This window comes from Symphalangus syndactylus, chromosome 24 (assembly GCF_028878055.3).
Source record: "Symphalangus syndactylus isolate Jambi chromosome 24, NHGRI_mSymSyn1-v2.1_pri, whole genome shotgun sequence".
Classification (NCBI taxonomy): domain Eukaryota; kingdom Metazoa; phylum Chordata; class Mammalia; order Primates; family Hylobatidae; genus Symphalangus; species Symphalangus syndactylus.
In genome coordinates, this window is record NC_072446.2 from 40,651,805 (window position 1) to 40,677,954 (window position 26,150).

At 48.8% G+C, this 26,150-nt stretch overlaps 2 protein-coding genes and 1 long non-coding RNA gene across 12 annotated transcripts in view; 2 read left to right on the top strand and 1 right to left on the bottom strand.

Moving 5' to 3' along the window:
* TTLL9 (tubulin tyrosine ligase like 9) overlaps window positions 1–14,017 on the bottom strand; it is a 75,348-nt gene extending 61,331 nt beyond the window's left edge. For 2 of the 4 annotated variants that reach the window (XM_055266301.2, XM_055266300.2), the window contains exon 1: window positions 2,583–2,690. In XM_055266301.2, coding sequence (XP_055122276.2) covers window positions 2,583–2,675 — 93 coding nt within the window. In that variant the 5' untranslated portion in view covers window positions 2,676–2,690. Of the gene's footprint in view, window positions 1–404; window positions 487–2,582; window positions 2,691–4,924; window positions 4,940–13,877 lie in introns of those variants that run through there. The other 2 variants (XM_055266303.1, XM_055266302.2) reach the window with 2 other exon arrangements.
* LOC129474723 (uncharacterized) lies at window positions 5,029–13,288 on the top strand. Of its 6 annotated transcripts, none has more exons than XR_008654619.2 (4): window positions 5,029–5,299; window positions 9,096–9,161; window positions 9,814–9,970; window positions 11,209–13,288. It is a non-coding gene; the product is annotated as an uncharacterized lncRNA (long non-coding RNA). The 6 variants fall into 6 exon arrangements; XR_010119422.1 differs by having other exon boundaries at window positions 5,029–5,293; window positions 7,770–9,161; XR_008654620.2 differs by having other exon boundaries at window positions 5,029–5,287.
* An 89-nt stretch (window positions 14,018–14,106) lies between the features above and the next one.
* On the top strand, window positions 14,107–23,844 carry LOC129474715 (dual specificity protein phosphatase 15). Of its 2 annotated transcripts, none has more exons than XM_055266306.2 (7): window positions 14,107–14,255; window positions 15,322–15,355; window positions 17,769–17,851; window positions 19,907–19,956; window positions 20,920–20,994; window positions 22,154–22,325; window positions 23,222–23,844. In XM_055266306.2, the coding sequence occupies exons 1-7, from the start codon at window positions 14,244–14,246 to the stop codon at window positions 23,492–23,494; spliced, it is 699 nt and encodes a 232-aa protein (XP_055122281.2). In that variant the 5' UTR covers window positions 14,107–14,243; the 3' UTR covers window positions 23,495–23,844. The 2 variants fall into 2 exon arrangements, with proteins under 2 accessions (XP_055122281.2, XP_055122280.2); XM_055266305.2 differs by lacking the exon at window positions 14,107–14,255 and adding an exon at window positions 14,279–14,514 and having other exon boundaries at window positions 23,222–23,835.
* Window positions 23,845–26,150: the final 2,306 nt, after the last annotated feature.

The following is a 26,150-nucleotide window of genomic DNA, read 5'->3' on the forward strand; positions in this document are numbered from 1 at the left end:
CACACCTGTAATCCCAGCACTTTGGGAGGCCAAAGCAGGCAGATCATTTGAGGTCAGGAGTTCAAGACCAGCCTGGCCAACATGGTGAAACCCCATCTCTACTAAAAATTACAAAAATTAGCCATGCATGGTGGCACACACCTATAATCCCAGCTAATCAGGAGGCTGAGGCAGGAGAATCGCTTGAACCCAGGAGGCGGAGGTTGCAGTGAGCCAAGATTGCACCACTGCACTCCAGCCTGGGTGACAGAGACTCCATCTCAAAAAAATAAATAAATAAATAAATAAAAACTGTAAGGTAATAAGTTAGTGTTTTCAAAAGCCATTGAATTGGTGACAATTTGTTAAAGCAGACATTGGAAATTGATACATATATAGAAGTATAACTGATTTTGTACATTGACCTTGTATTTGATGCCCTTGCTGAATTATTAGTTTTGGTAGTTTGTAAATCCTTTGAGTTTTCTCTGGATACAATGATGTCATCTGTGAATAAAGGCAGACTTACTTACTTCTTTTTTTTCAATATTTATGCTTTTTATTTCCTTTTCTTGCTTTATTGCACTGGTGGAAACTCTAGTATGTACAAAGTTGACTAAAAGTGGTAAGAGCTGACATCTTTATCTTGCTCCTGATCATAAGAGGAATGCATTCTCTATTTCAGCTTTTAAGAATGATACTGGCTGTAGGTTCCTATAGTTTCCTGTACTATATTGAGTAAATTTCCTACTATTCCCTGGTTTTCTGAGGGTTTATCATGAACAGGCTTTTTGTTTTTTAACTTATTTAAAACATCTTTCCTTATGTAATTATGCAATTATATAATTCATTTAAAACATCTCTTATTATGTAATTATTATATAATTTGACCATTATAGGAGTCAAACATGTTTGACTCAGAGATGTTTAACATTTACATCTGCCTGGGCCCCCAAGAACAGTAAACTTTTTTATTTAGCATTTCTCAGATTAGCCTGAGGACTCATCTAAGATTAAGAATTCTTGCTGGGAACAGTGGCTCATGCCTGTAATCCCAGCACTTTGGGAGGCTGAGGCAGGTGGATCACGAGGTCAGGAGTTCAAGGCCAGCCTGGCCAACATGGTGAAATCCTGTCTTTACTAAAAATACAAAAATTAGCCAGGCATGGTGGCAAGAAACTGTAATCCCAGCTACTCGGGAGGCTGAGGCAGAAGAATCGCTTGAACCCAGGAGGCGGAGCTTGCAGTAAGCTGAGATTGTGCCATTGCACTCTAGCCTGGGTGATGGCAAGACTCCTTCTCAAAAAAAAAAAAAAAGAAAGAATTCTCAGGAGGAAGGTTTTTTCCCTACATTGAAGCTGACTGGCTTCCTAGTTGTCTCCCACTGCTGAAGGGTAAATTGGTTCTAATTACACCTTTACTAAGGGTGGGGGTCTCTGAAGGGTCCAGCTTTATGGTGAGGTCTCAGTTCCAACTCCTTGCCCAGTGGGCCCCATGACACTCTCCAACTCCTGTTTGTGAGACAATCAATGTCTTCCCCAAGGAAAATGACAAATGAAGAATCAGTTAGTGACAATTCTGTTTTTTTATTTTCCTTCTTTGTGTGTGTGTGTGTATTAGGGTGGGGGTCCCTTGGGGATTTTTCTTCTACCAATCCTTACCCCTCCACATAAACAGGTCAGCTATACAGTTCAAAGGATGTTTGTTACATATTGCCCAGCAGATTTAAGTGTGTTGTGTTAATAAGCTTTTCAAGAAATCTCATCTGTCATATTGCCTGAGATAGAAGTCCTATTACTATCTTGACCCAAAAAACAGCCCAGGGATATAAATACTTTCCCCAAACCACTAAAATAATGCATTTAGAAAAGACAAGGCGGCCGGGCATGGTGGCTCACGCTTGTAATCCCAGCACTTTGGGAGGCCGAGGCGGGCGGATCACAAGGTCAGGAGATCGAGACCACGGTGAAACCCCGTCTCTACTAAAAATACAAAAAAATTAGCCTGGCATGGTGGCGGGCGCCTGTAGTCCCAGCTACTCGGAGTGGCTGAGGCAGGAGAATGGTGTGAACTCGGGAGGCGGAGCTTGCAGTGAGCCGAGATTGCGCCACTGCACTCCAGCCTGGGCGACAGAGCGAGACTCCGTCTCAAAAAAAAAAAAAAAAAAAAAGAAAAAAAGAAAAGACAAGGCTACAAGACTTTTTTAAAAAAATGATCTTATTGAGAAAATGATTCAAAAGTTGCTTAGTTGCTTGTATGGGCTACAAACAGAGAACTTTAATTTTATTTCTCGTTGGTGCCATTCATAGAAGGTAGCATGAATGGCGCCAATTGGTGTTGAGTCAAAAAGAGCATAGGCTCGTGACATTGCCACCTGCCTTCATTCCCGTCTCTATTCCTGGAGTCCTGCTCTGAGCTCCCTGGTACTACCTACCAGGTGGAGACAGCCATGCTGAAACCAGTTTGCCACACCAGCTTACCCAAGACTTTGATCTAACCAGAGATCAGCTTCATTGCTTAGCTGGTTCCACTAATCCCAGCTTCATTCCTGCCTTATCCAATTCCTCATTTCCCCTTAGCCCTCTGGAGAGTTCCCAACATACCTCAGAGCTGAGGTCTTGGCGACCATAACCTTGAGGAGATGAGGTCAAAGGTTGGAACACGTGGTATTCTGACCTCTGGCATTCTCTAGGCATATTTTTGTGAGGGTATACAAAGTATATCCTGGCATGTTCTCTTAAGGCTGACATGAACGTTCCTGCTCAAATAAGTTCATACTCCTATTTCCCCTGGGTCATTTGAAAGAAACCGCAAAGTCCTAAGTCAATATACAGGAGATCTTTCTTTCCCTTTCCAACAACAAAAACAAAATTCATAGTGTCACAAAGAAGTAGTCCACTATTTTTTTCCTTCATCCAACATGGTCTGCTACACCCATGTCTATACTATATTCACAGTGTAGACTGCTATGAGTTTGTGCATTCTTCAGCAACCTGCGGTTCGTCCTTCCTTTCAAAGGAATCAGTCGGGTTCAGGGGAAGGGACTATTTCAGTAGACGTTTATTTTCTTTTTTTCTAATACTTTTATAAAGTGATATGCAGAAAGCTGAGGCAGGAGGATCACTCAAGCCCAAGAGGTTGAAGCTTCAGTGAGCCGTGTTCGTGCCACTGCACTCCAGCCTGAGCAACAAAATGAGACACTGTCTCAAAAAAAAAAAAAAAAAGTTATATGTGTCCCAATCTGTGTATTTAAAGAGTATTAATTTTTAAAACTTGAGAGTTTGGTCATGATTAGCATAGTGGTAGTTGAGGTAGAGGAAAAAATAAATTCAAGACATATTTAGAAAGCTAAAGGAAGGAGGCTTTTATTGGATGTGGCATGTGAGGAAGATGGAGGAGTCAACAGTCCCAGTTTTTTAGCTGAGCATCTAGACAGGTAAGTTCAACAGTCATTCAACATGTATCAACTGTAGTCAGCTCTGCTGAGGACCGGGAATACAGGGAAGAACAAGTCAGATTAGATCCAAGAGCAGCAGGGAAGACAGATGTTAAACAAATAGTCACATGAATAATGAATTGTAGTAAAAAGGCAAAGTTCAAGGCACTCTGAGAGCAGATAACTCATTTTTTGTTGTGAGAGGGAATTAAAGAAATAAGAGGCTAACCAGGTACAGTGGTTCATGCCTGTAATCCCAGCACTTTAAGAGGCCAAGGCGGGAGATGGGTTTGAGGCCAAGAGTTCCAGACAAGCCTGGGCAACATAGCAACATAACATAGAGACTCCTGTCTCTACACAAACTAAAAAAGAATTAGCTGAGCATGGTGGCACACACAGGTAATCCCGGCTACTTGGGAAGCAGAGGCAGGAGAATCGCTTGAGCCCAGGAAGTCAACTGAGCCAAGTTCACACCACTGCACTCCCTCCTGAGCAACCAAGTGAGACCTTGTCTCAAAAAAAAAAAAAAAAGGAAAGAAAGAAATGAAGGTGCCATTCATGAATGAATGAGACCTGGGATTAAGAAGTAAGATGGAGGCTGGGCGCAGTGGCTCACGCCTGTAATCCTAGCACTTTGGGAGGCCGAGGCGGACAGATCACGAGGTCAAGAGATCGAGACCTGGCCAACATGGTGAAACCCTGTCTCTACCAAAAATACAAAAATTAGCTGGGCGTGGTGGCAGGCGCCTGTAGTCCCAGCTACTCAGGAGGCTGAGGCAGGAGAATCGCTTGAACCTGGGAGGCAGAGGCTGTAGTGAGCTGAGATCGCGCCGCTGCACTCCAACCTGGCGACACAGTGAGACTCCGTCTCAAAAAAAAAAAAAAAAAAAGTAGGTTGGGGTGGGGAGAGCTAGATTTTACTGTCATTCATTTTCCCTCTTTGACTTTCATTTTTCCCATTCTTAAAATGGGAAATGCCCTCTTTGGAAATCAGAATAAAAAATACCCTCTTGGAGGGCAGAGGTTTGTCTGATTCACCTGTGTCCCTTGGCCGGCACTGAGCTTGGCTAGGAAAAGACACTAATTAGCGTTGTTTTGAATGGATGAATAAACGGACGGATGGATGGATGGATGGACGGATGGACGGGCAGGCGGGTTTCGCCAAGTCAGGAAATCTGAAATTCTGAGGTTCAACTTCCCCGGGGGTCACGGAGCTTAGAATCCCACTGTTGTGTAAATTTCCCGCCAGCTGGCCGAGCTCGCGGGACGTGCACAGCAGCTTGGGTGGCGCGGTGCATGCCGGGACTTGTAGTCTTTCCTCTGAGTTCGTTGGATTTTTTTTCTTCCTCTTTCCGGAATTCCTCCGCGAGAACAACCCACCCCGCCCCCCCGCCCCACCCCTACCCATTCCGCGAGGAACACCCATCCCCAACCGATTTTGAATCCTTCTGCGGCTTTCCTCCCTTTTTCTAGGGACGATAAAAGCATCTGGGTCAGGTCGACTCCTACCTTCGGTCGCGACATAACGCGATTCCCCAGGGTCCAGATCCAAACCGCCACAGCGCGCCGCGCGTGCTTATGCGTCCCGTTGCCAAGGCCACGGAGAGGCTCCTGGATCCGCCGCTCTGATTGGATGAGCCAAGGGCATGCTCTCGGCGGAGTGCGCAGGCTCTGGTTCACCAGAACTTCTGGAGGCTCTTGGTCGTCCTGGCAGCCTAGGTACCCCGACTTCCTCAACCTTTCTTTCCCAGCCCCACGTCTCCGCGACCCTGGGGCAGTTCGTTCAGAGGCTGGCTCCCTCTGCCCCACGCCGCCTCCAACTGCACTTTCCTTAAACTGAGAGCGCTGCATCTGAAAAGTTGTCAGCTTTCGGTAAATGTAATGGTACTGAGCTTCCTTATTTAACGAAGTTACTCACTAAGTCACCTGGTCAGTTGGTCAGTCGGTAACGCGGCCAGTCTGCTATCCCAGCCGCTTTCTAATCTTAAGGTCTATAGCCTCACCAACATTTGATGTTGTCCATCTTTTTCATTTTAGTGATTACAGTGATAGCTCATTGTAGTTTTTTTGTTCGTTTGAGACGGAGTCTCGCTGTGTCGCCCAGGTTGCAGTGCATTGGCGCGATCCCAGCTCCCTGCAGCCTCTGCCTCCTGGGCTCAAGTGATCCTCCTGCTTCAGCCTCCCGAGTAGCTGGGATTATAGGTGCATGCCACCATGCCAGGCTAATTTTTGTATTTTTAGTAGAGACAGGGTTTCACCATGTTGGCCAGGCTGGTCTCGAACTCCTGACCTCATGATCCACCTGCCTCGACCTCCAAAAGTGCTGGGATTACAGGCGTGAGCCACTGCACCCGGCCAGTTCATTGAAGTTTTAAAAGTACTGAGGTTGGGTTGACTGGGAAGGACATGAAGGAACTTTCTGGAGTGATGGGGATTTCCATCTCTTAATAAAGATGTGGGTTACATGAGTATATGCATTTGTCAAAATTGACTAAACTGAAAACTTAAGATCTATGCATTTCATTATTTGAATGCATAGCTCTTATTAGATCTATAGATAATATATATAAGAAATATATAAGAGACAAAGTTATCATTTGCAGATAGCATGAGAGTTTAATTGTTCAGAGTTCTTTGTTACAAAAAACTATCTTTGATTAACTGAAATAGAAATGGAATTCATTGGTAGGATATTGAATGAGTCACAGAGTTGTTGGAAATCAGAATTAAAAAATGGGGAAGGAATTCAGGGAGTCTATCTGATCAAAATTATGGTCAAAATCAGAGTTTGCAGAAACTTTGATTGGGGTGCCATTTCTGATTATTACTGGACATCCCACACCACTACTGGCATGACTGCTGCAAATAGTGCTGGATGCTGTTGCTGGTACTAGCACCTCTGCTCAATAGATACCACTACTAGTACTGGAATTGGCCAAATGAATACTCAACAGACACCTGCTTTGTTGTACTATTTGCTTCAGATTTAAAGTCCACAAACGACTTTAGTTGCCAGGACTAGAGTACCTGCCTCTTCTAGCTTCATACAGTAGTAGTGTGGAAGATGCTGCTAGTTGCCTACACAATATCCATTCTTCCCTTCTGAAATAGATGTCCATCAGAACTGTCTGCATTTAAAAATCCAAGATAATCTACAGAGTATTAGAACAAATAAAAGGGTTTTTTTAAAATCAATCCAAAAATGACTCACTATATATTGAATTTCTATATACCAACCATAGCTGATTGGAAACTACAATAAAATATATAGCAACAGAAATACAAGATATGTAGAAACAAATCTAATAAAGTATATGAAAGACATTAAACAACAAATTCTTATTTCATTTTATTTATTTATTTATTTATTTATTTATTTATTTATTTATTTATTTTTGAGACAGAGTCTCGCTCTGTCGCCCAGGCTGGAGTGCAGTGGCGCAATCTCGGCTCACTGCAAGCTCCGCCTCCTGGGTTCACGCCATTCTCCTGCCTCAGCCTCTCCGAGTAGCTGGGACTACAGGCGCCCGCCACCACGCCCGGCTAATTTTTTGTATTTTTAGTAGAGATGGTTTCACTGTGGTCTCGATCTCCTGACCTCGTGATCCGCCCGCCTTGGCCTCCCAAAGTGCTGGGATTACAAGCATGAGCCACCGCGCCCGGCCACAACAAATTCTTATGCTTCTACTCTGTGTCCTGCTCTGTTCTTGACTCTGAAAATACAGCAGAGAGGAAAACTGACAAAGCATTTTCCCTAATGGAGTTTATATTCTCATAGAGAAAATTATAAAATATTATTAAAGGACATCAAATAAATGCAATGACATACGATGTTCATGGATGGGAAGGCTCAATATCAGAAAGATGTGTATTTTCCCCAATCCAATCAGGATTTTTGAGAAATCTTGTCAAAATCAAAAGAACAATGTGTATACATTGGGGCAAGGAGACACTTCTCTGCCTACCAAGCCAATGAGGAGTAGAGCTTCAAAACAGACACGGGAGAGTGTGTGTGTGTGTGTGTGTGTGTTTGTGTGTGTGTGTATATACTTGATGTATAATAGAGGTGGCATTATAAATCACTGGGGAAGAAATAGAGGACTCAGTAAATGGCACTGAGAATTTACTTTCCATAGGGTTGAAAAATAGATGCCTAATTAAATGGATTAAATAAATATAACAAATATTTAAGACATATACATGTTATATTTATTATCTTGGGGTGGGAAAGGACTTCTTAGATAAACAATAATAAAGCACTACTCATAAAGGAAAAAGATGATCTGTGACTACCTCAAAATTTAAACTGCCAGGCCGGGTGCGGTGTCTTACACCTGTAATCTCAGCTCTTTAGGAGGCCGAGGCAGGCAGATCACGAGGTCAACAGATTGAGACCTGGCCAACATGGTGAAATCCCGTCTCTACTAAGAATAAAAAAATTAGCTGGGTATGGTGGCACATGCCTGTAATCCCAGCTACTCGGGAGGCTGAGGCAGGAGAATCACTTGAACCCAGGAGGCAGAGGTTGCAGTGAGCCGAGATCATGCCACTGCACAAAAGACATGGTAAATCTGATTAAAAGATAAGCTACAGACTGGGAGAAAACATCTACAACATATATAACAAAGGATTGGTGCTCAAGGAACTCCGTCAGACCATTAAGGAAAAGATATCCTCACCCTCACCCCTACAAAAGAAAAGAAAAATGGGCAAAGGATATAAATAGGGAATTTTCAGCAGAAGAAACTCAAATGGCCAGTAAGTCAATTGAGAAATGTAAATAAAAATAATCATATGATTTGAAATACACCAACTATACAAAAATAAAATATGTCAATGTTTTTTATGAGGTCAGATGTTAGTGAGGACGTGGGGAAACGGGAGCCTTTACGTGCTATTCACACCTTGGGAGGCAATTTGGCAATATCTCATAAAGTTGAAAATGCACACACCTTACAACCCAGATATTCCACTACTAGACAATATCCTATAGGCCCACATCTCCATGGAATACCTTTCATCTTGTAGTTAATGTGCAAGGTGACAACCTTCCTAAAGAAATTTTTACATCACTACATAGGTCATATGTATAAGGATGTTGTTTGCAATGTTCTTGATAACAGCAGAAAATATTAGAAACAATCTAAATGTCCACTAGTAGGGTGATAGATGAATAAAATGGGATATATTCTTTTTTTTTTTTTTTTTTTGAGACAGAGTTTTGCCCTTGTCACCCAGGCTGGAGTGCAATGGTGCGATCTTGGCTCACTGCAACCTCCACATCCTGGGTTCAAGTGATTCTCCTGCCTCAGCCTCCCAAGTAGCTAGGATTACAGGGACCCACCACCGTGCCCAGCTAATTTTTGTATTTCTAGTAGAGACGGTTTTGCCATGTTGGCCAGGCTGGTCTCGAACTCCTGACCTCAGGCAATCCACTGGCCTCGGCCTTCCAAAGTGCTGGGATTACAGGTGTGAGCCACCACACCCGGCCAATATATTCTAATAATAAAATACCATACAGTGATAAGAATGATCCAGATTTATATCGGTATGTACATATCCCCAAAACCTATTGTTGAGTAAATAAAGTTGTAGAATGAGAAATGTTTTTTTAAGGTTACCATTTGTGTTAATTATAAACACATATAAAAGTATATTTCATATTATTTTGTATGTATAGGTAGTAAGAGTTTAAAAATACAGACTCAAAAGATATGCACCATAGCCAGTCCTCGTGAGTATAGTGGTGAGTATCCCTGCCTGTCAAAAGATATGCACTAAATTTATGATACTACTTGGGGAGAGAGTGAAGGAAGTGGGGAGAGAAACGGGAACTTAACTACTTCAAGTTTATTTAGAATGTTTTTGTTTTATTTAAACAACACAATTGAAGCAAATAGGTCAAAATAGCCTTACCTGGATTTAAGATTTTTTCCCCAATGAAAAACACACAGGCCATAGCAATAATATGATAGAGGAAGCTTAGCATGCTTTGGGAATGCATAATAGTGGGATCTAAACAAGTCTAATAGGAGTCAGTAAAGACTTCCAGGAGGAAATGAGAGTTAGCTTGGTAAGGAGGATGGGAAGAGCATTCCAGGCAGAAAGAACAGCATATGCTAAGTTGGAAGTCAGAGAGAGCAAAGCATGACACAGATCAGTAACTAGGAAAGAGTGGAGTAGAGGGGAGAGACGAGGTTTCCAAACCTGTTTGGTCTTGTTTCCTTTTTCACAGATGTGGAAACAGCCCTAATGAAGGGAGTAGAGACAAGGGTTCCTACTCTGTCAATTGTTCCATGATCATAGTAATGCCAATGGTAATAATAATAATAATGTACTGTGTTCCAGTCTTTCTACTAGGTATTTGAAACATGTCCTCTCATTTATTCTTACTACAGACCTACGGAGGGGTTTTTTCCTCCCTGTTTCATAGATTATGAAACTGAGGCCCAGAGAAGTTAAAAGACTTGCTCAAAGTCAGTGGCCGAAACCACATCTCACAAGGCCTCTTTGTGTGCCATGCTAAGCAGGTTGGACATTTTCCTAAAGGTGTTGGTGAGTGTATGAATTTCCTGTTGCTGCTTGTAATCACAAGAAACATAGTGACTTAAAACAACACAAATGTAGTATCTTACAGTTCTTGAGGTCAGAGATGTGAAATGGGTCTCACTGGGCTAAAATGAAGGTGTCAGCAGGGTTGAGTTCCTTTCGTAAACTCCAGGATAATCTGTTTCCTTGCCTTTTCCACTTGCATCCCTTAGCTGTGGGCCCCCTTCGATCTGCAAACCCAGCAATTACACCACTCCAACTTCTGCTTCTGTCTTCTCATCCCCTCTGATTCCTACTCTCCTGCCTCCCTCTTTCACTAATAATGACCCTTGTGATTATGTTGCGCCCCTCAGCATAATCTCCCCATCTCAAGATCAGCTGGCCGGGCACGGTGGCTCACACCTGTAATCCCAGCATTTTGGGGGGCCAAGGTGGGTGGATCACTTGAGGTCAGGAGTTCAGGACCAGCCTGGCCAACACGGTGAAACCCCATCTCTACTAAAAATACAAAAATTAGCCAGGCATGGGTGGGCACCTGTAGTCCCAGCTACTTGTGAGGCTGAGGCAGGAGAATAGCTTGAACCTGGGAGGCAGAGGTTGCAGTGAGCCGAGATTGCACCATTGCACTCCAGCCTGGGCGACAGAGTGAGACTTCGTCTCAAAAAAGAAAAAAAAAAAACAAACGAAGATCAGCTAATTAGCAACTTTAATTCCATCTGCAGCCTTAATTCTACCCTTTGCCATGTAACATAACATTCACAGTTTCAAGGAAATAGAGTGTAAACACCTTTGGGGGGACCATTATTTTGTCTACCACAGTAATCCCCTAAAGGGCTTTAAGCAAGGGAATGACAGGGTGAGACCCACATTTTAGCATCTTCCTATTATTGGTTTTGTAAAATGGTCATTTCATGATTTAAGACAGATTGGGCTTTGTAATAACTAGTACTTCCAAAGGCTGAACAGTACATAGATATTAAATATGTTAGGTCTAATAACACATATGGGCTTTTAACTTGAAAGAATTCTTTCCTACATGTAATTTGTGTCTTCCCCCTTAACACTCAGTGGGAGTACAAAGGACTGTTATAATTGCCCCTCTATGGGTAAATTAAGGGACATTGGCTCACCTGCCTAGGATCGCAGAGCTGCTAAGGCCAGGGCCATGGTAAGGAGCTAGTATTCAGGCTCGTTTAACAGTGTTTTCTTTCTTTTCTTTTTTTTTTTTTTTTTTTTTTTGACAGGATCTCGCTCTGTCGTCCAAGCTGAAGTACAGTGATGTGATCACAGGTCACTGCTGCCTCAACCTCAAGCAATCCTCCCACCTCGGCCTCCCAAGTAGCTGGGGCTACAGGTTTGTGCCACCACACCTGGCTAATTTTTTGTTTTAGTTTGCTTGTTTGTAGAGACGAAATTTCGCCATGTTGCCCAGGCTGGTCTCCAACTCCTGGGCTCAAGCGATTTTCCTGCTTCAGCCTCCCAAAGTGCTGGGGTTACAGGCATGAGCCACCATACCCAGCTTCAGCATTTCTTTACAGCATCCATGGGTCGGGCATTTGGGGAAACTTAAGTCAGCACATCTTTGGCACAATTTTCTACATATAGCTCAGTGCCCAATAAACATGTGTTGAATTGGCAAACACCCCTGCTTTCATTTCTGTGACACAGATAGTGACTTTCAAGGCAGGAAGCCTGGGGGCCATCCTAAAATTCCTTCCTTCCCCCCACATCCAATCAATCTGCAAGTCCTTTCAGCTGCCCTGCCAAAATATTCATATATGCTGAGCCCATCCCCTTCTTTCCAGCTTCTCGGGTCCCACTCTGTCCCAGGGCACTGTCACCTCTTACCTGAGCTGCTGCAGTGGCCCCCATAAAGGAAAGGGTCAGTGAGGGGTCGAAGTATTTGACTTAAATAAATCAGATGACCTGGCCTCCCAGGTTAAATTTTCCTGTTGGATTTTTATCAGACATAAGAGAAGAAAAATTTTAACTCCCAATCATGGCCATATGTGCTCCTGCATGCTCCGGCCCCGAACCGTCCTCTTAACACTTCCTGTAGCTCCCTCTACTCCAGTCCCACTGGCTTTTTACAGAGGCCAAGCTATTCCCATCTTAGGGCTTTTGCCCATGCTCTTCCTTCTGCTGGAAATACTCTCTCCACTCTTTTTCTTTTTCGTGTGTGTAATTTTTTATTTTTTTGAGACAAGGTCTCGCTCTGTCACGCAGTCTTGAGTGCAGTGGTGCGCTCATGACTCACTGCAGCCTCCACCGCCTGGGCTCAAGTGATCCTCCCACTTCAGCTTCCTGAGTAGCTGGGACTACAGGTCCCAGCTAATTTTTTTTTTTTTTTTTTTTTTGTAAAAACAGGGTCTGCCTATGTTTCCCAGGCTGGTCTCAAACTCCTGGGCTCACACAGTCCTCCTGCCTTGGCCTCCCAAAGTTCCGGGATTATAGACCTGAGCCATCATACCCAGCCAAATTTCTTTTAGAGATGGGGTTTTAGTATATTGCTTAAGCTGGTCTCAAACTCCTGGGCTCAATTGATCCTCCCGCCTCAGCATCCCCATGTGTTGGGATTATAGGCATGAGCCACCGCGCCTGGCTTTCCACTCTTTGGGTCTTTCTTATATATCACCTCTCAGCTCAAATGCCACTTATTCAGAGAGGTTCTCCCTGTCTGCTTTGTTTCCTTCATAGAAAATTGGGACCATTTGTAAATAATTTATTTATCTGTTTGCTTATTTTGTTTGCCTTCCCTCCTAGATCTCAGATGTCTAATATGTAGCTACTAGCTGCATATGGCTAGTAAGCATTTGGAATGTGACTTGTCTGAATTGAGATGTGCTGTAAATGTAAAAGACACCAGATTTTGAAGAGTTAATACAATTTAAAAATGATATAAAATGTCTCATTTATAGTTTTAAAATACTATATGTTGAAATGATATTTTGGATATATTGGGTCAAATAAAAATATTATCAACAATTAACTTGTTTCTACTTTTTAAATGTGGCTGCACATGTGGCTGGCATTATATTTCATTTGGACAATGCTGGTCTATACCGTTAGCTAATGAAGGTAGGAACAATCTCTACCCACTGCTGTGTCCCTAGTCTCTATCATATACTAGATGCTCAGTAAGTATTTACTGAATAATTTAGTATTTATGAGAACTCTGGGCTTTTATGAGAGCTGAGACAGGCAGCCCCATGTATGCTATGAACTTGAGGGAGGAAGAAACAGGAAAGAAACAGTTTTTCTCCAATCACTGTATTTCAAAGGGCTTTGTGGATTCTCTCTGTCCTGCTCTCTATCCACAATCCCCAGTCACCTACTAGTATAGATTCAGGGGTGGGGATGACGGCTGAAGGAACAAAGCTGGTGCAGCTGCTTCTATTTCAGTCCTATAGGAAGTGTCTTGATTATTTTACATTCTCCAGCTTTGGTCCTAGAAGCCAGGAAGGGCTCACCTCAACATCCTCAGAAACACAGATAGAGTTAGCTGGGGCTCACGAGGACTTTCCCAGGGTCATCTAGCAGGTCAGAGGTGAACAGGGCCTCAAACCTTGGTCTCCAGACCCCTTCCAGTACCCTGACCTCTAGCTATTAATACGTCCTGATGTAGTCTCCTTCAGACTGGAACCCTCCCTCAAACCCCTCTCCCAACATTCACCTATAATTTCTTGGGGCACCTAATGGCAGTTGTGCCTGGTCCCAGCAGAGCTTCCCTGGATGGCACCATCCTTCCTAGGGGCCGAAATGGATGGAAGGAAGGAGTGAGAGGATGGATGAATGGATGGGAAGATGGACGAGTGAAAGAGTGAACAGGAGGGCAGGAGAATGGATGAGAAAGGAGGAAGGCTGGTTGTTAGGGTGTCTGCACGGGTGGAAAGGATGTATCGGAAGGAATTACCCACTTATCCCGTTCCAAGCAGACTCTGAAGAGCAGAGAGCCCTGGGCGATCAAAGTCCAGCCCCGTCACGTTTCTGCTAGAAGCCGAGGAGGGAGAAGTTGGGTGCTTTGCCCCGGGGCCCACAGGGACGTCCAGGCAGAGCCGGAAGGGGGACGGGAGTTTGTGGGCCGGCCGGGGGGCTCTAGGCGACATCCCCCCATCCACCCGCGCCTGCCGGTGCCAGGGTGGGGTAGCGCCCCCGCCCCCATCTCCGGAGGTGGCGGCCCTACGCAGCCCCAACAAACTGCCGTTGTCCCGCGGGCCGTGGGCCCGGCACACTGGGGCTTTGTCCGGCCCCCCGCCGCGACCCGAGGCGGGGGCCCCACATGACCGAAGGGGTAGGAGGAGCCTGCGGCGGCGGCGGCGGCAGCGGCGGCTCCACCACCATTTCCCTCCCGGGCCGGGGGTCGGCGGGTGGTGGCGGTGGCTGGGCAGGGCTGGGCAGGGCCGCGGACGCCAGGCCCCCCGTTTCCCACCAGGCTGCAGGCGTCGGGCCTGGGCCGTCAGGGCAGCTGTGACCGGATCGCTTCCCGGGCGGCGAGCTGGGGGTGCGCCCGGACCGCCGCCCCCGGGATCATGGGCAATGGCATGACCAAGGTAGGGGGCGGGCCCCGAGCAGCCTCCCCGGCCCCCGCCCCGGCCGCCGCGGCCCGGCGCTGACCAGCTCCGTCCGCCCGCCTCTGACCTTCTGGTCTCGCCGGTCTCTGTGCGGCGGCATCTCCGTGTCCCTGTGACTCGAGACCGCGGCTGTCTGGTCTCCCCATCTCTGACCCTGCGTTTCTGTCCCCGCTGTGTCCGCCCTCTCTCCGTGACTCTGTGTCTCTCGCTGTGTCTTGCTGTGGCTGTCACTCCCAGGCTGTCTCCCAGTGAGTCCTGCTCTCCGTCTGCATGTGTCCCTCTGCCTTGTCGCTGACTCCTCGGCTCTCTCCGGGGCTGTTTCTCCATCCTTTCCCGCCTCTGCCTGTCCCTGCCTTTCTGCCTCCCCAGCCCCAGAATTTCCATCCCTGCACGCTGCAAGTCCACCTCTCTCCTCTCCTCTCCTCTCCTCTCCTCTCCTCTCCTCTCCTCTCCTCTCCTCTCCTCTCCTCTCCTCTCCTCTCCTCTCCTCTCCTCTCCTCTCCTCTCCTCTCCTCCTAAAACCTGCCTTCCTCCTCTCCCCTCTCATACCCAAGCTGGCCTCCCTTGGTTCCCTCGATTGGTTAACTGGCCCCCTCGCCCACCCTCCCCAGAGCCCCAGACCCCTCTCACAGAGGACCCAGGGCCCACAAAAAGGAAGATAGTGCTTCCTGAGCCCTGAAGTGCTTACCCTTCATGGGACAGAGGGGCTGTGGGCCCCCCAGCTGCCCTGGGGGTGGAAGGGGGTGCAGCCCCTGCCCCACTGACCCTTGCCTGTCCTTCCTCTAGGTACTTCCTGGACTCTACCTCGGAAACTTCATTGGTGAGCACTGCCCACTCTGTCCGGAGGCCATGGCACTCTGCCTGTCTCAGGCCTGTGTCCACCATTCATGCTCTGGCCCACGCATCTCAGGAATGGGGTTGGGGGCAGGGAAGCGGCCCCAGGCTGGGAGGGGGAAAAGGCTGATGGAGGACAAGGGGTGCACGTGCAGGCGAGTGTCCCCAGGCTCGAAGGGACATGGAGGGAGCATGGGGGCCTGACACTGACATCCCTCCCCGCCATTCAGCCTTCCCCAGTGTTCTACTACGAGACCAAAGGGCCAGAGCAAAGGGCTCGGGGCCTGGACTGTGGACCTGAGCAAGTCTTCACCTGCGCTAAGTCTCAGCCTCCTTCTCAGCACAAAAGGTCCACCAGCTGCTGAGGGCTCTTCTGGCCCTGAGGTTCTGGGTTGAGGTCTGTTTGCAGGTGCTGCTTCTAGTGGGGAAGCTAGGAACTCTTCCCTCCGTAGCTTCCTCCATGTCAGAGGAGAGGTCCCTGGAGATGGGCTGGACCTTCTTGTGAGCAGGGTCATGAGCACCAACCCTGTCACACCCCAGAGCCCTGGAGCAGTTGGGCAGCCTGGAGCTGGAAGTTGTGGGGGGCAGTGAGCTGGCAAGCTTTGCATTCCCCACTCTCTCATCCATTCCTTCCACAATCTTCAGTCAGGAGGAGGGGACACCCACGTATAGATACCTTGTTCTTCAGGGACTTCCAGGCTGGTGGCAGGCAGGCAGAGCGGAACATAGACCTTGCGTAGAAAACATGCTGGGTAGAAACCATGCTAAGGGGGCTGGGCGCAGTGGCTCACGCCTTTAATCCGAGCACTTTGGGAGGCGGGGGCAGGCAGACCACCTGAGGTGAGGAGTTCAAGACCAGCCTGGCCAACATAGTGAAACCCTGTCTCTACTAAAAATACAAAAATCATCCAGGCACGGTGGCAGGCACCTGTAATCCCAGCTACTCGGGAGGCTCAGGCAGGAGAATCGCTTGAACCCAGGAGGCGAGGGTTAGAGTGAGCCGAGATCGTGCCACTGCACTCCAGCCTGGGCGACAGAGCGAGACTCTGTCTCAAAAAAAAAAAAAAGAAAAGAAAAGAGAAGAGAAAAGAAAAGAAAAGAAAAGAAAAGAAGAAAAGAAAAGAAAACATGCTAAGGGGCAGACTGATCCAGGGTTGGGTGACCTAAGGTGGGAAAATCATTTCCATCTGCAGAGCCAGAGAAAGCTTCAGAGAGGGAGGGGCTCAGGCACTTCACCCTCGTAAATCCTCGTCCCTTCCTTCCTGGGAGCTCCCTCAGCTGCTCATGCCACCTTGATTTCTGTGAGTATTTGGCCAAGTAAGGTCTGAACCCTCTGTAAGTGTGCAGGCCCCACAAGGGCAGGAGCCACGAAGCTGGCCCCAGACATCCAGTGCCCAGCCAAAGTATACACGTGGTTAGCACTCGGTAAATGCTCATCGAATGAGGAAGTGGAGATAGAGGGGACATGTGTTATTTATTCTGAATATAAAAGATCTGCATACGCTGGGTATGCAGCCCCTAGAGAGGGCCACTGTAGGGTACATCCTGGTTCATATATCTTTGTAGATAAGGACATAATATTTAAAACAAAAGTAGAAGCTTATTCTGTATCCTTAAAAATACATTGTGGGCATCGGCTGGGTGCGATGGCTCACGCCTGTAATCCCAGCACTTTGGGAGGCCGAGGCGGGCGGATCACCAGGTCAGGAGATCGAGACCATCCTGGCTAACACGGTGAAACCCCGTCTCTACTAAAAATGCAAAAAAACTAGCCGGGCTGTAGTCCCAGCCACTCCGGAGGCTGAGGCAGGAGAACGGCGTGAACCTGGGAGGCGGAGCTTGCAAGTGAGCCGAGATTGCGCCACTGCACTCCAGCCTGGGCGAAGAGCAAGACTCCATCTCGGAAAAAAAAAAAATTGTGGGCATCATTGCACATCAGCATATAGAACTCTTTTTAATGGCGGCACACTGTGCCAAAGTATGCCTACACCATTAATCATCCAGTCCCTTTTTAATGAACGCTAGGTTGTTCCCATGTTTAAACTATTTGTGATATAAGCAGGACTGCAGAGAACATCATCCTCCACACACCGCTTTCTGTGTGAGCAAGAGTTTCTGTAGACAAGATTCCTAGAAGTAGAATTACTAGGTCAAAGAATATGCCTGGGAAGGGTGTTTTGGATGGAAAGAACAGCGTGAGCAAGGATGGGGATATGCTGGACTGTTACTTGCATGTGCCCTGGAAGCAAGAGGATCAGGGAGCCGGCAGAGCGTGGGCCGAGGTGGAGTGGCAGGGTGAGGGGGAGAGCTGGGCAGGCAGTGAGCTCCCTCTGCCCTTGGCCATCAGGGACAATTAAGTCACACCAGCTAGATTGGCTCAAGCATCCTGTTTCTTTCAGATGCCAAAGACCTGGATCAGCTGGGCCGGAATAAGATCACACACATCATCTCTATCCATGAGTCACCCCAGCCTCTGCTGCAGGTACTTCTTACCCCCATCCCAGGGCTATGCGGGGGTGGGAGGGTACAGACCCATTTATCAAATATCTACTATGTGCTAGGTGCTATGCTTCCTTCTTGACTCATGTTAACTCATTTGGTCTCCACCACTGGGCCATTTTACATTATCATCCCTATTTGGCAGCTGAGGCCCAGAGAGGTCACTTAACTCACCTAAGATCACATATCTAGGAAGCTGAGGAGTTGGGGTATGAACACAGGCCATCTAGCACCAGAAGTCTCACACTGCACCTTAAAATGGCCCCCATATGGGCTTCCCATGACCCAACTGGATGGATGAATCCAAACGGATGACTCTGGGCTCTGTATCTTGCTATGCAACCTTGGGCTGTGACTTCACCTCTCTAGGGCTTTGATCCCTCAGCTCTGTCTGCCCCCAGGAGGCTGCTGTGAGGATGCAAAGGGACTGCAGGATGGTGAAGATGCTTTGCACACTGTAAAGCGTGGTCCCCTCTAGAGTGGTTGGTGCTGGTATTATCAAGTCCTGGGAAAGGGGCATGAGGGTGTTAGGACCCAGCAGAGGAAAGTAATAAATCCAGACTACACGTGCTTATGTCAGGAACATCTTCACTGTTTATTCGCTTTATGACCTTGGGGACAGGACTTTGCCCCTTCTGAGCCTCAGCTGCCTGATCTGTAAAATGGGAACTTTATAACAGTACCCACTTCACTGAGTGGTTGGGAACCACATAAATAGATGCCCAACAAATCACAACTGATACTATAACAAAGTTAATCATATTCTTATCCCATAAACAGAGCCTCTTCCCCCTTATCTATTAGAGTCTGTATCATCCACTGGAGAGAAAGAACCATGGGTGGGAAAGGGTCCTGGAGATCTGAAACGAAGACCCAGTTCTGTCATAGGCTTGCTGTGTGATCTTGGCCAAGGTCCTTCCCTTCTCTAGGCCTCAGTTTTCCCATATGTCAGATTTGATATTCTCTAACCGCAACCTCCAATAATCTATGATTTTCAATGTCATTCAGAGAAGAAATTTCCAGGCCACTGCAGTCTTATTTTGTCTCATAGGGCAGCCTCGTTTGGGAGTATTTGGAGTAAACAGTCACTAGATTGTACATTAGTATAGTCACTATTTACTAATGAAATGACAGCCTACACAATGAGTCTCTGCTCCTATGGCCCTTCCTGCTTCTCCCAAGCATCTCTCCCTCCCCGCTCCATCAGCGAATTTACCAGGCAGGGTTTGATAGTACCACATAAACCCAAGGCCAAATGTGTTGCAAAATGAAATTGCAAACCTTGCCAAAGATGCAGGATGTCCTGACCTTGGGGAATGTGAGTGAGAGAAGGGCTGGAATCTCACAAAGCCATGGACAAATGAGAACCTGGCTGGTGGTCCCTTAGTTACTGCTAGTGGTGGGCCTGGCCCCTGAAAAGAGCCATTTGAATATCAAAATGTTAAGAGAGTTTCTTGAGAAAAGCAAGGAGGTCCTCAGGAGGCGGGCAAAAATAATCTTCATGATATTGTGTGGCTAATCAGGAAACAAAGGACATCACAGCAAGTTTGTTGGAAAAAATTCCTGGCAATTTATTCCTTGATTATTCTCATAATTAGCACATCATTTTATAACCATGATTCCTGAAATGTATACTTGTTTTCATGATTTTTGTTTCTTTTCAAGATAATCAAATCTGCTTTACCTTTTTTACGATGTAATTTTGTAATTCCCATTTGGAGTGGAGTCCCTTTAAGTAGCCCTTTCCTGGCTACTTGATAAAGGTTCCTGGGTCCCTGTTCGGAGGGATAGGTGATGTCATGCCCAAGTCACTGATGGGGTTAGGAGACACCATCTGCTTAGAAGGTTCAGGAATCACAAGTGGTCACAGCTGGGAGGCCTCAGAGATGACAACTACTTTCTTTGGACAGAGAGGACCACGGTAGGCCAGAGAGGGGCAGGAACTGGACTGGGGTTATGCCCTGCCTGGGCAGCTCAGACCAGCATCAGGGAGGGTTGCAGCCAAGGTCCCCTGCCTGAGTGTATTTTGTACTTGTAGGATATCACCTACCTTCGCATCCCGGTGGCTGATACCCCTGAGGTACCCATGTAAGTTCCCCTGGATGGACCCACAGATGGACAGACAGCTGCCTCCTGTGGTGGGGGAGGGGAGGGGGTTTGAAGAAGGACAAAGTACTCAGGCCAGAAAGCTATCACAGGTGGACAACTCAAGCAGTCCTAGGTTTGACTCTGTCTCAACCATGCCCTTGTGATAGGCCCTTGGCCAAGACTCTCGACCTCCCCGAGCCTCAGTCTCATCAGCTATGAAATGGGAAAAGGACACTCTGTACCTTGGGACCAGCTACACCGGCTGATTTGAAAGGGTCACGTTCAGCCTGTTCCTGGCCTTGGGGTTAAGACATCTGGGTTCCAGCCAGGCTTTGCCATTTACTTGCTGTGTGACCTTGAACAAATCACTTCCCCGCTCTGAGCCTCACCTGTAAATCAGGAGAGCATGATCAGAGTCAAGGAGGCTTTCAAAGGTCAGATGACACAGGTCAAGGATCTAGGATAGGGCCTGGAGTATAATCGAGCTCAGAAAATGGGATTTTTGTTTGTGGCATCAGCAGTAGTACCTCCCGGCTTGGGATGGAGCCAAGCAGACAGTCCTGCCCCTTGGGAATCTTGCTCCCAGCCTGCTGCTGCCCATCATTGTGCCCAGGTGCTCTGATTGCAGACCCCAGAGGAGTGGGACCCCTGTATTTCCTCCCACCCATTTCTTTGAAAGGCCACAATAAACCCACCATGAAAACAGGGTCCACAGGAGGAGTGCTCCTGCCTAGATGGTGAGATTTGCCCTGACTGGTCTCTCTCACTGCCTGAAATACCACCATTCTTGCTTCACACACACACACACCTCCAGCTTATGCTAAGTACTGGCCCATATTCACTGCATGTGCTGGCTAACCTGGGGCTCTGTGTCCCTTGCTATCCTGTAATTGGGGTGGGGGCAAAACAACTCCTGAGAGATCTGCCCCGCAGTGCTCCCTACCCTATTGCTTTCTCCTCTAGCAAAAAGCACTTCAAAGAATGTATCAACTTCATCCACTGCTGCCGCCTTAATGGGGGGAACTGCCTTGTGCACTGGTGAGTTAAGGGGAGGGGATAAGGTGGGGGAGGAAGGAAGTGGCTGTGCCCTCTGCTGAACACACACTCCTCCTATGGGAAGGTTGGACCTGTGAGGGATCTTCTCCAGCCTGTCACAGCGCCTGAGGGCCCACCATTCACTGGAGAGAGACAAACCCGGGACTCTATTCCTTATGAGCTGTGTGGCCATATCCAAGTAGCTGTTTCTCTCTGAGACTCAATGTCCTCATCTGTAAAATGGGGAAAAGAAAGCTGACCTGACGGGACTGTTGGGAGGGATAGGTGAGGTCATGCAGGTAGCTCGTCACCCTCCAGTAGTTCTGGGCCTCCCTTCTCCCCTCCAGGCCTTGGAGGTGATGGTGCAGGGCAGTGGGGAACCCCGAGCTGGGAGACAGGAATTCTGGATCTTCCCAGATGCCCCTCGCTCAGTTGATGTCATTCATTCCTTAACTTCTCACTGAGCGCCCATCCTATCCAGGCTCAGGCTGGCTCTGCTGGAGGCCCAGCAATGAGGCCGGTTTCCCAAGCCTCATCTCCCACCCTCTCCCTCGTTCCCCTTTCCAGCTGTACTAACCTCCTCCCCATCCTCCAAATCTACTAGGCTTATGCCTCATGGTCTTTGTACACACTGCCCAGAAGGTTCCTGACTAACCCTTATCCATATTTCAAACTTCGTTGATGTCTATTCCTTGGGAACCCCTTCCCTAACCCCACCCCACCTATAGATTAATACCTCTTCCTATGTGGATCTCCTAGCCCCCAGACTCATCCTCAAAGCTATTATCACCACCTGGAATTGATTATCTGATCAATGTCTGTCCCCCCAGCCATACTGTAAGCTCCAGGACAGCAAAGACCGTGTCTGTTTTATACCCGCTACAACCCCAGTGCCTGAAAAAGAACAGATGCTCAGGACATATTTGTTGACTGAATGAATGGTGTTTCACTCAGGCCTTTGATGTGGGAGAACCCAGGGGATGCTCTAGACAGAGGGAATAGCATGGCAAAGGCCTGGAGGTGGGATGGCAAGTCCTGACAGGTCCCTTATAGTTGGAGCTCAGGAGGCAAGGGTGGGAGAGTTGAAGCAGAGTGGGGTGCCTGGGGGGCACGGAGGACATTGGATCTTACTTGAAGCCTGAGGGGTTGTTGGGGATCCCAGCTTTGCAGGCATCTCTCGCAGCACCACGATTGTGACAGCGTATGTGATGACTGTGACGGGGCTAGGCTGGCGGGACGTGCTTGAAGCCATCAAGGCCACCCGGCCCATCGCCAACCCCAACCCAGGCTTTAGGCAGCAGCTTGAAGAGTTTGGCTGGGGCAGTTCCCGGAAGGTAGGGATGGGGTCAAGGGCTGGGTTGGGCCAGGGGTGGGAGATCCTTCTTCCCACTCGAATTGATCACTGATTGGAACATTTTTAGCCTGTGCCTCAGACCTAGATTTTTCTAGGGTCTCAAACTCATGGCCTTTGAGCTAATCCAGCTCCTAGGTGTATTTTGTTAGACAGCCAGGTGTTTTCTTTTTCAATTTAGAATTTGAATGCCTTTAGATCAGTGCAGGCCCTTCCATTTGACCAGGTCTTCCAGCACTCCCCACTGCCTGCCCTACCTGGTTGGAACCTGAAGGATTTGAGTGTTTGACCCCATCGGGGAGAATTGTCCATGTCCTACTCCACCCCTGTGTCCTTGATGAGACCACAGCAGTTTCCCTCTTATACCTCTTGGGCAGATGCTATGTAGAAATGTCAGGAACTAAGCCTCCCTGGGAACAAAGGATGAGAGGGGGAGGGCTCTCAGCAGGTTGAGGGCGGTACCCAGAGGCTCATCTGCAGCACGGCGTTGGGAAAGAGTCGGGCAAGGAAGAAATCTGTGGGAATGGGGTTGTGAGCACAGAGGTGCAAAGTGGGGGGAGTTACCCAGAAGTGCAAAGCGGGAGGAGTGATCCCCGCTGGGCGCCTGGGGGTCACTTTAGCAGGTCTGGAAGCTGGAGTGTCAAAGGGGGAAGAGGGGTCAGGGAGAAGGAAGGGCCTCCTAGAAGGGAAGGGGGACTCAGTGAGGGGATGGAAACCCCGGAGAAGGGAGGTAAAGAAGACGCTCAGGAAGGGAGGGGCTCAGCGAGATGTGGGACGCTCGGAGAAGGGCGAAGGTCGGGAGGGTGGGGGCGGGGCCGGCTGCCTTGACCCCGCCCCGCGGCCGGCCTTGACCCCGCCCACCTTACCCGCCCACCCCAGCTTCGCCGGCAGCTGGAGGAGCGCTTTGGCGAGAGCCCCTTCCGCGACGAGGAGGAGTTGCGCGCGCTGCTGCCGCTGTGCAAGCGCTGCCGGCAGGGCTCCGCAACCTCGGCCTCCTCCGCCGCGCCGCACTCCGCAGCCTCTGAGGGAACCCTGCAGCGCCTGGTGCCGCGCACGCCCCGGGAAGCCCACCGGCCGCTGCCGCTGCTGGCGCGCGTCAAGCAGACTTTCTCTTGCCTCCCGCGGTGTCTGTCCCGCAAGGGCGGCAAGTGAGGATGCAGTCCCGCCGTGGCTCCCCACTTCCTCCCGACTGGCTCCCTTTGGGGGCTGTCTGCGCCTTCCACGCCCCCCAGGACGGGCCCAGAGGCTGGGGGAGCCCCGCGGCGGCCTGAACCCTGCCTCCCGCGCCCACCCTGCTCGTCCGCGTCTGCAGTCAGCGTCCCCAACCTGTGCGTCTCTGTGTCCGGGCCGGCCTGCTGCAGCCACCTGGTGCCTTAGTCCTTGGGCTGGGGGAGGGGGCCCACCCTTAAAGGCGGCGGGAGGGGAGGGAGGGTGAGTGGAGGGTTTGACGGGCCTGGAAGGTATTAAAGAGACACAGAAGAAGCTGCCTGTCCGAGTGCCTCCCAGTCATTCAACAAAGGCGGGGCTGCAGGATTCTGCCAGGAGCCAGCAGGACTGCCAGGGGCCAGCAGCCTGCAGAAAAGGGGATGCGAGGGAACCTGCATCCCCTGGGGGCCTGAGGAGCCCACCACCCTCCCGCAACTGCAGTCTGCGGAGTTGCCTCCTGGGACCCCACCTCCTTTTCTAACATCTCCCCTCCCCCAAAGCCACGGTGTCCCGCCCGACAAGGCCCAAGTCTCTCCTTCTCTCGGAACCCCCTTCCACCTTTTGAACCCCTCTCCTCCACCATGAGGGGCCCCTCCCCTCCCCTCCCCGACTCTCTTCCCTTCCCTGTGCACAGATAGTAGCTAGGAAGGTGAGGTAGCGCCTTCCTCATCCTGACCTTTTACTGCATGAGTTCACTTAATCCTCAGGGAGGAAACAGAGGCTCGGAGAGATCAGGCAGCTTGCCCGAGCACACACAGCCAGAGCAGGGAAAGCTGGGCGCTCGCTGAGTCAGTCGGAGTCCCACGATGGTAGGTAGTTAGGAAGCAGCTCCTCTGGTTTGGGAGGTTCCTGACAAGGAGGCTCCACCCCCAGCTAGTGGGAATGACCCTTCCTGCCAAGACTTTAAAGGCCAGGGCTGCCCATCAAAGCGGCAGCTGGCTCTAAGGATGAGTAGAAGTCACTGCAGCTGATATTTCCAAAACTAAAGTTAATCCAAAGTTGAAAGGGATCGAAAATAGCTATAACCCAATAGCCACTTGTATGGGGTTCTTCATATGCACAAATCACCGTGCTTAGGGCTGTCGGGGAGGCACCGATTCCAGCACTGGAGTTGGAGGATGGACAAAATAACCTTCAGCTGCCACCCCAACTTCCTACTCCTCATTCATTCAACAAATGTCCATTGAGTACCTACTGTGTGCCAGCCATTGTGCTCGGCCCTGGGTATACAGCAATGAGCAAAATCTCTACCTTCATGTAGCTGACATTCTGGTCGGGAAGACAGCAGATAAAAAATATGCCAGATGGTGAGGGGGTGGACCGTTTGGTTATCTGGGGGAAACATTCCAGGCAGACAGAACATTAAGGCCATGAGTTAGTAACCTCCTTGCCAGTAACCTCCAAAATCAGAAGGAGCCGCTTCCTAACTACCCACCATCATGAGTTAGGGTCTTTCCCTTCACAGTTCATGTGAAGAGCAAAGTGGCTGGACTCACCAGAGTGCAGGGAGCCTGCAGTCCTCCAGGCTGCTTAGTGGTGCTGCCAGATGCCCCATTTAAAACACCTTCTACCTCTCATGGTGTCTTCCCCTATTTAAAAGGCTCCATGGAGGCGGAGGCTGCAGTGAGCCAAGATAGCGCCACTGCACTCCAGCCTGGGCGACAGAGCGAGACCCTGTTTGGAAAAAAAAAAAAAAAAAAAGCCTCCATGGCCCTCATCATCTATAGGACTGATCTGATGTTCCAGATCAATCCTTCAAGATGCTTCAAGAGCCAGGTGGCTACTGGAATATGGGGGCTGGAGGAAAGGAGGAGCAGGAAGAAAGCCCTCCCAGCAGGTACACATCAGGAACAATGCTTCCAGTCTCTGGGCAATGCTGTCTGGGTGCCCAGCTCTGTGCCACTGCTGTGCAAAGGTGCAGGGAGTGGGGGGCATTCTCTCTCAGAGCCTCAGTTCCATGAATACAGCAAGGAGTGGAGCAATCTGGGCAACTTGATCTCTTTCATATCCCACATCTCCTTTGACAATTTAATGAAAGATGCAACCCCCCCAAAAAATGCATAGACATGAAATTTACATTCACTTTTAGTGGGTCAGAGACCCCCGCCAAGAACCCACGAAGTGCAGGTGTAGCTGTCAGCAGGCAGTGTGGGGCACTGCTTAGGCTCCCGGGCTCTAGGGAGCAGAGAGACACATTTTGGCTCCTGGCTCCACCACCCACTAGCTCTGTGACCTTGTTAGAGGGCTTTAACCTCTCTGAGCTCAGTCTTAACATTAAAACAGGGCATTATACCAACCTCATAAGCTGTTGTGAGAACCAATTGAGACACTGCAGGAAAGTGTTTAGCCAGGCCCAGCACTGTGATTAGCAGTCAGTAAGTGGGAACTCCTAATATTTACAGAAATAAGTGTGACCCCTGGACTACCTGCATCAGAACATCACGGGGGAACTCATTACAATGCAGGTTTCCTGGGCTTCCTGCCCAGAAAGTCTGATTCTGCAGGTCTGGGAGGAGGTCATGAGTGTGCATTTGAAACAAGTTGCTGTCTCTCAGTTCTGGCAGGAGTTAGTTTGAGAAGCCCTATGCCTTTCCAATCTCGA